The sequence below is a fragment of the Mya arenaria genome, chromosome 9, assembly GCF_026914265.1.
Source record: "Mya arenaria isolate MELC-2E11 chromosome 9, ASM2691426v1".
Taxonomy (NCBI): domain Eukaryota; kingdom Metazoa; phylum Mollusca; class Bivalvia; order Myida; family Myidae; genus Mya; species Mya arenaria.
The window spans coordinates 44277032-44289173 of record NC_069130.1 but is presented as its reverse complement, the minus strand read 5'-3'; the positions used below and the strand labels follow the sequence as shown (position 1 = coordinate 44289173).

General features: G+C 33.7%; 1 protein-coding gene across 2 annotated transcripts in view; it reads right to left on the bottom strand.

The window, feature by feature from the left end:
* Positions 1 to 12142, bottom strand: part of LOC128202719 (uncharacterized) — a 53699-nt gene that overhangs the window by 10189 nt on the left and 31368 nt on the right. Inside the window, exons 11-13 of one of the 2 annotated variants that reach the window (XM_052903799.1) lie at positions 11947 to 12041; positions 787 to 930; positions 434 to 541 (exon numbers count right to left, since the gene is read on the bottom strand). In XM_052903799.1, the coding sequence (XP_052759759.1) occupies positions 12035 to 12041 (7 nt within the window). In that variant the 3' untranslated portion in view covers positions 434 to 541; positions 787 to 930; positions 11947 to 12034. The remainder of the gene's footprint in view (positions 1 to 433; positions 542 to 786; positions 931 to 11946; positions 12042 to 12142) is intronic. The other variant, XM_052903798.1, reaches the window with a different exon arrangement.

Here is a 12142-nt window from a genome sequence, read left to right as displayed (position 1 = left end):
GATCAATCATGACCTTTGGTGTATTTTTGTAGAGAGTCACCCAATAAAGCTTTCTGTAAAGTTTAATTGATTTTGGACTGGTAGTTTAAGTGGAGATCAGTTTTTTTAAAAGCAAAATAGGAAGTCGGCCATTTTGTTGTTGTTGTTGTTGCTGTTGTTTGTGATAAATTGTGACTCCTTGTTGTATTTTTGTAGATAGTCACCCAAGGAAGCTTGTTTCATTGAATTTGGCCAGGTAGTTTCAGAGGAGAAGTTTTTTAAGCAATTGTTGACGGACTGACTGACGGACGGACGGACACCAGACAAAGACCGATCACAATAGCTCACCTTGAGCACTTCGTGCTCTGGTGAGCTAAAAATGAAGAAAGGAAAGTTTATACGCAGAAAGTCTGGTGGAGTATACCAGCTTGGAAATAAATACGCAAGAACTCACCGTTCTGCTGGGGAGTTTGATATTATTCTCGGCACCAGTTCAGCTGGATATGCTGATTCCGCACAGCTGGAAAAACGGCCCGGTGCACCCAGGCGCCCTCGGAAATATCTGCAACAGGGGGGTGTAATTCTGGGAAAACGAATTATTATCAATTTGAGAAAATTCTTATCCGTCATAAGAAGTAAACATATACGTAGCTTATAGAACATCTGGACTTAAGTTTTATGAAGGAGACAAGGTTCGGTCTCGGATCTAAACCTGGATTTTGGTGCTGAAATTGTGAGTTTCGCTCAAATCAAGTATGAACTTAAAGCTAGTACATAGATATCTTGAAGCCCAGATTTATTGCTTACCTGAAGTTCGTAGGGCTACAATTGAGAGCTTTGCTGTAGACTGCAGGGACTGTCCCCATGAGCCTTTTGTCTGTGAGGTGAATGGTGGCTTAGGTCACTGGTGGTACCACTCTGCATTTCTTATCCACACACAACACAGTGTATCTGAAAATGACAGAGAATGGCCATGCACTTATGTAAGCTATGCTGGAAATACGCCTCTCTACACCGGCACTTTTTAGTGTATCAAATGACATTTCAACACAGAAATTGTGAGGCCTCCAATACAGCAGTACTGACAACAATACCAAAACATGTATATCTGTCATGGAGCTGTGCTGGTTCTGTGGCATCAAAACCACTGCAACTAAGCAATTAACTAGAAATATCTTTTCAGGAAAAATAAACAACTATTACTGAGCAGCCTTTGTCACCCAATGAACACCCAGAGCATCTAGTTTCTTGATAGTAGCCTCATAAAGAACTAAAATTACCAAAAAGTGTATCAGAAAGATGTCAAATACTGAACCAAGTGTAAGCCGACCGAGACGGAGAATGTGAAGTTGCATGAACTCACAAACACACATTTAAAGCCCAACAGTCATTGAGTTATGGTCTCACACTAATTCACTTAAACAAACTTACACTTAATCAATCAATCAATCAATCAATCAATCAGTCAATTAATCAACCCAAGGATATCTTGATGCAACTTACCATAGTTGCCTTGTGTTTTTGTTCACAAAGCCGTCCCACAAAGTTTATTTTTAATTTGCATGTTGTGTACTTAAAAGTTTCAGCTTTCCATGACACTCTTCAATAAATCTATCCATGAATTAAAACAAATTAACAAATAACTACCAGGTATTAAAGTATATATCATGTGTTTCCGGTACGGATAGAAAAATCCGACTCGAGGGCACGCGTGTAAGCCAGTATTGAGGCTTGCCGAGTTACCAGTCACGCAGAGTGCCCGAGGGTCGGATTTTTCTATCCAGACCAGAAAAATATGATTGATATTTTTTCTTGCATACCTAAAATTATGAATTTGTGGAAAAATTGACGTAAAAAACGCACTTTTGTACATTTCACCAAAAAGCATGTGCGACGTTGTGTACTGACGTCATAAACCGCAGTAATTTTAAATCACCATTGACATCAAATGGATCCTTTAAAAATTGCGCTTTTACGATTATTTATTTTCAATTTTAATTAAAAGTATTGTATACTTATATCTTTTATTGCGCTTTTTTGAAATTGCATAATATACTTTTCATAAACCATACAATAAAAGAAATAAGAAGTGGCGCGTTGTTGCGTGTGACTCATCTTACATGGGGGTTGTAAGGAGAGTTTTTCAAGCACCGGTCACACACGTCCTGTATGCAAGAAAATTGTGTATTCCAAAGGTATTCTCTTTGTACGTTAAACTTATGACGATATTTGAACTCATGACGTCAAGCACTGCTGTCAGATTATCTCACCACTATGCGGTTGCATCTTCTTTGCTGAACGAACCATAAATGAATACTCACAATTTTTAACATCATTTTTTTGGTCACAGATAGCAACTTTTTTTTGGCAAATAGAGAATTTTTAGAAAATTTGTTTTTTGATGGTAATGTAAATTCTGTGTAGATATACAACATGCAAATACAGTTCGAATTTATCAAAACAAAAGTAACATTTTGGGTTTATTCAGTGTAGACCATAAAATAACAATTTTGATTTATAAGTATGTAGGTCGGTTTCAAAAGCTTACTTTGCTTGTTAAGTTATCAAATTTCTACAAATACATATTACTTCACTGGAATATAATATACTGTAGAGGGGTCGTGTCGTAAAGTTAAGAAAAACTAGAGCTATCATTGAATGTGATTAATACCCCCGAACGCGGCCCTGATATGAAATTACAGTCAACTATTTGGAAAGCCAACCTATAAATGACAACTTTATTTTATGGACTATCGTCAGTTATTCATTTTTTGATTATGTTTTTAAAAGTTAGAAAAAAGGCTTTAAACAATATCAGTGATGCTAATACTGAGATGTTAAAACTGACATATTTGATGTTCTTAAGCACAGAACATACGATTGCCTATGGCCATCTATTAATGAGTTAAGTTACTTTTTTTCAAGTTATGCTCCGGACAAGAAAAAAGTAACAAAGGACAATAACTCTGTAATTGGCTGAAATAGAATTGCGGTTCCTGTACACTGCACTTTCTCTCATTATGATCTATCACTGTATAAAGTTTTATTAAAATTCCATCGAATAGTTTTCAAGTTGTGCTCCGGTCAAGAAAAAGTAACAACGGGCCGACACTCTGTAATTGGCTGAAATAGAATTGCGGTTCATGTACACTGCACTTCCTCTCATTATGATCTATCACTGTATGAAGCCTTTTTAAATCCCATCCAATAGTTTTCAAGTTATGCTCCGGACAAGAAAAAAAATAACAAAGGACAATAACTCTGTAATTGGCTGGAGTAGAATTGCGGTTCCTGTACACTGCACTTCCTCTAATTATGATCTATCACTGTATTAAAGTTTATTAAATTCCATCCAATAGTTTTCAAGTTATGCTCCGGACAAGAAAAAGTAACCAAGGGCAGTAACTCTGTAATTAGCTGAAACAGAATTGCATTTTTCCTGTACACTGCACTTTCTCTCATTATGATCTATCACTGTATGAAACTTTATTTAATCCCATCCAATAGTTTTCAAGTTATGCTCCGGACAAGAAAAAAGTAAAAAGGGCAATAACTCTGTAATTGGCTGAAATAGAATTGCGATTCCTGTACACTGCACTTCCTCTCATTATGATCTATCACTGTATGAAGCTTTATTAAATTCCATCCAAGTTATGCTCCGGACAAGAGAAAGTAACAAAGGGCAGTAACTCTGTAATTAGCTGAAATAGAGTTATGGTTCTTGTGCACTGCACTTCCTCTCATTGTGCTTTACCAGTGTATGAAGTTCCAATGAATTCCATCCAGTACTTTTCAAGTTATACTCCGGACAAAAAAGTAACAAAGGGCAATAACTCAGTAATAAGCAAGAATAGAGTTATGGTTATTGTACACTGCACTTCCTCTCATTATGCTCTACCATTGTATGAAGTTTAATCCAATTCCATCCAGTAGTTATGCTCCGGACAAGGCAAATTGCAAACCGACAGACGGACCGATGACCAACCGACCACAGGGTGACTCCAATATACCCCCTTCAAACTTTGTTTGTTGGGGGTATAAAAATGCAGCACGGGCCCACCAGATCCTGTGAATAGCGGGGACTTTGACTTTCTGTCAAGCCAATCCCAGGTAAAATCCCCGCTCTGCACAGACAAACTGCTGGGAAAAGCCCCGCCAAATGCCCCCGCACCCTAGGGACAACCTAGGTAAGGCCCATTCCCCGCTATTTTCAGCGCAAAAACAATACCAACGCATTCACTCAGTACAGCCGTTCCACCTGGAAGGTAAAAACAGGGCCCATTTCCCCTGCTATCCCCGGTATACCACAGGTCTAGGGGCCTTGGTTACAATTGACTGATGCATAACTGTTAAAGAATGAGGGGTGGGAAATATTTTATTGTTTCATTTATTATAAAATATGAGAATTTAACACACATGCTAAAAGCCACCGAATGGATGATAGTATTCCTTCTGTTCTGCAATTCATCGGTGATGAGAATAACTTATGAGATGACATGACAATTGACATCAACAAACAAAATGTAAGGCATTTGTATCCTTTCGTCTTTTATTTATTAACATCTGAGATGTTAAGGGTGCAAATGCCTATTTAGATTGGAACATACCAAATTGTAAGAAGCGACAATGTAGTAGTAGACCAAACTTGCTAGAAAAATCAATTGAGTTTCTCCAAGCTAAAATTTATACTGGATGTTGATACTAGTGATTTAGTTTTCGGATGGACAAAATCCGGATAACTCACTTGCTTTTCATCCAAAGGGTGGACGATTTATACTACTGTCTAAAAGTCAAATCAGAGTTACATACCTTGGTACACATTTGCATTTTGCCTGTCAACATGTGTATAAAGTTTCATTTGAATATCTTGAATAGAGTGTTTGCCAAGGTTGATGTTTTTGCACAATGATGACTCTGATTACACTAAGGATAACACAATACCGTGACTTTTTTCTCTGAGCTTATATACAACCTTACAACTTATTTTAATCTTTAATTACTTTACCACGGTAACGCATTGTTTTCAGAATGCAATGAAAATGACATACACAAGATAATACAACTATTGGCGTTTACGTTTAGAGGGATACAAAGAGAAATCAGACTGATGAATGAACAAGCCCAAATTGTGCTCATTTGTGAGACAAAAATCAAGCCTAAGGCCACACTAAATTAATGTTTCGTTCCTTGGATTTTTGCAAAAAAAAATTGGAGTGAATGAGCGAAAAATAAAAATAAAATTTTGTCAGTTTTCATAAAACCCGAAGTGAGCGATAAGGGAATTATTTTTTTTCTTTTAATCAATACAAATAAGAAAGATTGTTCAATAAAATTGTCCTTAAACCCATTTGAATGCAATCTTGAACTGAACCTCTAAAGGGCATTGGAAAAAAGTCTGAATACTTATACATACTATTTATTCATCTGTTTTTTGTACACACATTATATGGATAAACCAAATTTTAAATATTTATTAATTGAAACATGTTTTAAGATTGACGATCATTCATAATAAAAAATAACGATGCTTTTAGGAAAAAGTTTGAAACAACTTATATAAATCTACCTGAATCTCTTAAACATCATTTGCAACTGTATTTAGACATTCATTAGGAGTGATTTTTGATGTTTAAAAAAATGATGTTTTACACTGGTTTCATCAAATATCAGACTCCATATACATTTAAATTTATTGACTTTATTTAGTTTTGATTATCACAGTAAATACAATAACATGTGCTTATCGAAATGAAAAGTACAAGGGTATGTTCAGAGTACTTTTATGGTCAGTGAGATGTTTTTATAATCCCGGATTATGATGTAAAAGAGAATAGAAATTGAGGTGATAAACTTAGTTAGACCTACCTATTTTTTGGTCTATTCGGACCAGTCAGGTAACTGCTATTTGTGAAAAGATATTTATTCTGTTGTTTTGTCAGAAGTTGGTCAAAAATGACTTTGATACATCAATTTGGACCAAACAATGAACCATGTTCCTGTTAAGTGAAGGTGTCTTCTTCAGCATCGATGTTATAAGGTAAAATTCAGGTCATTTGTATTATGACTTGATTCAAATAATACTTAATTGAGTCATTGTTCATAATTCCGATTTTCAACCAAAAAGAATCCCTAATAACCCAATATTAAAGCAACCAGTGAGATATACATGCACAATTATTAATTCAATTAATGATCTTTTAGTGTATGAGACGATGAAAATGACTTCTAGTATGATCAAAACACATTAAATGTCAAAAATAAGATTAAATTTCCAAAATTCAAGTCACAGTGTTAATACTGCTCGAGCCCAACCTCAAAGCCGCCTTTTTGATTGTATTTATTGAAACCAATGTTAAACCGATCAATATACAGTATAGAACACCACGCATCGGTTACTTCCCTTTACAAAACCACTTAAACTAGCGTAGAAAAATTATAATTGGTTATTTTTTCAGTCTTAAAAAAAAATATTACCACAAAAAATATGTTTGACGATTAAAATATAGGAGCGAGTGCACAAAAAAAAATTGGAGCGGTAAACCCGCGGAACAAAACATCAATTTGGTGTGGCCTAATAGTCAATAATTTAATTGAGTTTGCACCAAATGTCTAACCGTACACAAGGACATTCCATATCACACACTTATACTGGAAATTACCTTTAATTTAAATGAAGGACTAAGAAAAGTATACAAAACAAAGACTCACGGCGCACACAGCAAAAGACGCTCACTATGCTATTTTCTGCTTCTACAAGTGTGAAATATTTTGGATTTGCTTTTATTTTAATGATGGAATCCTTGGCTAAAATTCCAACTCGACGGAATTTTGTAGAACGATGCAACGCTGTGTGCGCCGTGAGTCGTTGTTTTGTAAACATTTCTTAGTAATTAGTAATATCTAAGAACTCATACATGTGTTAAAATGTTAATTTTGTTCATTTCATTCATTAAACGAATTGTTTGTAAAATTTATTTTAGTTCTTAAAATAAATATCGGTATTTCAAGAAAGGCTGTTGTTAACGTGAATTTTATATATGCTGCTGTTAACGTAAATTCTTCTCATAACAGGCTTATTTTATTTAATAAGTAGTTTGAACTACTCTCTCAACTGTGACGATAATGCATTCAACATTGAACTATTATTCCAAATGATATTTCTTTCATGAAATGAATGTATATCCATCCATTTGATCGATTTTAAAATGTTAAATTTATGTTCTAGGTAGGCCGTCATGGTGATACGTCCAAATTATCCCTTGTCCCTCTGTAAGAGACGGAGTCAACCCTCATATGTTTCACCAAATGTTGACAAAAGATGGATAAATTCAATTGATGCAGTGATAAATACATTTAAATTGAAGACAAGATATACTCCAGCCAACTCCGTTCCATGTACATCCCCCGGTAAAAGATAGTCAACAGTCAAGAAATGATTGATTTACGTTTTAGTGTACAATTAATCATTAAACTATTGAATAGAATAAATAAATGATTACATGTGTTGCTGGTTGGATCAATTTTATTTGTATGTGACGTCATTATAAACTACTTATTTCTTTTTCATGATATAAGCCAAACCCTTTGAGTGAAATGATTCAAAACGTCGCGCTCATAATATTAAAATTCAACCCTTTTAAGTTATGAATGTAGTGGATGCAATAACAATTTATTTGATATATGTTTGAATTTTACATAAGTAAAGTCATGTTGTTGTTGACATCAATATAATCTTATACCATTGTTGTTTGGCATGGCCTTCGTACAACTTTGAATACATTATACATCGGAAATGTGTACACAAATGACAAATCTATCAAAGTTTTTGAAAACACTGTAATAGTTTTTTTTTTTCAAAAAGGAAACATATTTGAGGCAGTCTATTTTATCAGAATCTGAAAGTGATTTACAAAATGACCTGTTGTTGTTAAAAGATTTAACTGATATAGATAGAACGTTTTTCACATAAGTATTAGTGTAAATGCAAATAAAACAAAGGTAATAATTTTTAAAAAAGGCTGAAACATTAGGCAAAATTTATTATTTTTTTGTATCAAGGGCTTGAGTTTGAAATTGTGAATAAATTTACTTATCTAGGAATAGTGATAAGCACCGGTGGGTCATTTAGCACAACGTTTGACACCTGGTCAGGACAGGCTATGAAGACTTTTTACAAGCTTAATTCAGACCTAATAAAATTTCCTGGTATAGCAACATGCTTTTATTTATGTTTGTTTGATAAATCAATATATCTTGTTTTAAACTATGGTTGGGAAGTTTTGGGTCTACAATATAGCATTAAGTTAGAAAGAGATTATTCCAAGTTCTGTAAAAAAATATACTGGGTGTAAGAAGCCAAACTCAGAACAATTGTGTGTATGGAGAACTTGGTAGAATACCATTACTAATTATAGGAATTGTAAATGTGATTAATTATTTTTTTAAAGATTTTACAATGTGATGATATTAAATATGTTAAAGCTGTTGAAAGAAAATCGTATACAGATTTAGAAAGATTGCCAAATTGTTAGTCATGGGCAAAAGTTATTATAGATATATTACAATCACTAGGATTTTATGATTTATGTTTATTTCAAAGTGTTTGTGTTTTTAATATAAATTTATATGTGAACTGTAACAGAGACCAAAAAATGTTATGTACAAAATTGGTTTGCTGAATTTAATAATTCATCTTGAGCCAAAACATTTGTATTATTCGCAGACTGTAAGTTGCAGCCACTTTTGTGTGTTGTTAATATATAGTTAAATTTAGGAAAGCATTGATGAGACCTAGACTATTGTCACACAGGTAATAAATTGAGGCCGGTAGATACCACAAACCTACTCCTATATCTGAATATGTAAAGGAAAAGTCAAGTTTGCCATAAAATATTAGATGAATTTCATTACTTGTTTAAATGTACTTTATTTAGTTATTTAAGAAGACAATACATACATAATACTATTTAAATAGACCCTTATATAACTAAATTTGTTGAATTTTTACAAATACAAATAAGACTATTCAAAGGAAATTAGCATTTGTTTCTCCACAAAGCTTTTAAATTGAGAGTCCCTGTTATATTTATTATGATGTTATCGACTCATTTAAGTAACAAAATTTGTAACCACTGTCACCTCACTATGGTTATATGATATTCTATGTGTACTGTCTATGTTCAATTTGTGTTTCGACAGTACCTTGTCAGTATAGAAAAGTGTACGTTTATTAATATATATTGTGGCCTACGATCGATTGATGGAAGTGCATTTAATTCCATATATTATGAATTCCATTGATGTACATATGTATGTTCATAAGCCTATGGTCTGGCTATATGCATTTGAATAAACTATGAAACTGTATTATCACAACTCAACGCTTGTGATTCCACATCTTTGCTGGTTGGTGATATATTATTCTATGGCGTCAAAGCTACCCCCCCCCCCAGATGAAAAGTAGATAAAATATTTGGCCATGCTGGACATCCTTATCGTGCTCATGGCTAAAGATAAAAAATACCCGTAATGAACTACTCTTCTATTGTCATCACAAAAGTGCCTCCCTTGTTGAAGACCGTCGTCTGTAGCACAATAGAAACATTGTCATATGGTATTATTTGAAATGTGAAAACTTTGTAAACCTTGTTTTCGCATAACACACTAGGCTCGGGTTGGGATGAACCTTTCTTACACGAAAGGCCATGCAAGATACAAATTATCATCTTACAAGGGAAAGTCATATTCATGGTAGTCAATTTCTTTGTCAGTGCTTTTTATTATTTCCTGATTTCTTCTTGATAAATATATTTTGACCATTTTCGAAGCAAGGGATTTAACTGGAGTGTGGGCAGTTTTATGATTAACCATAGGAATGGCGATTTTGTTATTAAATGTAATCATTTCTTGGCTTTTGAATTTCTCTCACTTTGGAATGTCCATTTTATTGTATTTATTACTTCATCCATTTATCTTTGTAAACTTTTGGTGAAACTACAGAGGGACAATGGGTATTTGGAAGTCTCCCTTTGATGGCCTTCAGGCAACATAAATTGAACATTTTCAAATCGATCAAATTGATGTAAATTCATACCATGAGTAAGAGTTTGGGGTTGTATACATTCTCGTCATAATTAAGAGAGCAATACAAAGTATTAAATGGAATAAAATAAGCATGTAATGATACGTTTGTTAAGCATACCGAATAAACATAGTCGGCTTTATTTAGATGAGAAGTTCACGTTAACAGCAGCACATATAACATTTACGTTTACAACAGCATTTCTTGAAAATTGGATATTTATTGGAAAAAAATATAAAAACATTTAACGAATAGTTCATGTTATGAAAGTAATTGGCAAAACTAACTTTTTAACGCATGTCTGATTTATAAACTATTACTAATAACTAAGACATATGTACAAAACAAAGAATCACGGCGCACACAGTGTTGCATTGTTCTACAAAATTCCATCAAGTTGAAGTTTTGGCCAAGGATTGCATCGTTAAAATACAAGCAAATCTAAAGTACTTTACACGTGTAGAAGCAGAAAATATTATAGTCTTTTATAGGCTAAGAAATATTTTCCTATCTTTTCTAAAAAAAAAGGTTATTTATGAATTACGGTCAGTTTCTTGCTTGTTAACATCGGTTTTGAACCGTGGTGACACATGTGAGAACCCCGTTGAAGTCATGTGATTCCTCACCCTGAGTAACAATCATTACACATTGTAGATTATTCTTATTGCTGAAGGTCCTTTATCACATTATTTATGTTAAGCAATATCACTCAGTTTTAAATATAGGATGGCCAGACGTCTCTATTGTACCTTGAATACTGAACAGGTAGTAGTAACAATCATTACACATTGTAGATTATTCTTATTGCTGAAGGTCCTTTATCACATTATTTATGTTAGACACATTTTGCTCAGTCTTAAAGATACATGTATTTGTAGGATGGCCAGACACTACTATTTTATCATAAGCACTGGATAGGCATAAGTTTAATTATTTTGCTAGATTCAAAACTCAAAAATTAACAATTTGTGGAAATTGTGAATAAAATACCTCGGGGAAATTTGAATTTTTTTTCCTGTGATCTGAATAAACAAAGGGAAGTAACTCTCAAAACATTAAAAAGTAAGACTAGAGGAACACCTCTGCCTCACAAATTATATGTCAGGCTATTGTTATCCCCAAACCCCTGTGTGTGCCTTATTTCAGGACAACCTGTTCCCTCCACAAAACAGAAAGAGCTAGTAGGTTTACATGAAGTGAAATGGCACATACACTTTTAACAAGTCGCAATGGCTAATGGTAAAATATGTAAGGCACTAGTACCTTTCATAGTTAGCGTGTACAGCCATTGTAATAAAACATTTTGATCCATCATTCTCAACAACCCAAAAGCCTAACATTTCTACTAGGCTCCAAAAATTGTACCTACGCCTCCTGTATGAATCCAAATTTTGTGTGATAAAATTCATCTTCAAATGTAATCTATTTTTGAGCCACAAACATTTTTCAACAGACCCTCCAAATAACCAACAGCATGATTCCATTATATCTTCTTCAAACTTATAATGACATTACCAGGACTAGCAGTAGCTGAACTGTACCAGTAAATATCTCTTTTATACACATGGACAAAATGGTGTATAAATGGGGAATGATTTAAATATTTAACAAGAGTGCAGCGGAGGAAACACCAATGCTGACCTGTTGCTGTTCATTCATGAAAAAGGTGGCATAGCTCTACAAATAACAAAGTCAGAGTTATGGACCTTGAAATACATGCTATCTTTTGCAGCATGTGTACTAAGTTTCATTTGAATATCAAATATACAAAACTGACAATACAGAAAATTACACCAAATCAAGAACAAAACTATTTTTTTCCTTCAAAAGAAGATGAAGTAAAAACAAATTATAATTGGACAAACAAGTATAAAGCTATAGAATACCTTGGGCAGGTTGAACCCAGTGTCTTTAACGACCACTTGGATATGTGGTGGTTTAATGCTGGTATGGTATAGCAGTAAGTTATCCTTCTCAAGGTCTGAAATAATAATGGGCACCATGGCATTTTAACAACATATTTCATTTCAAGATAGAAAAAAGTATTTTTATAATTGTTTTCATAATTACCGGTACTAACAA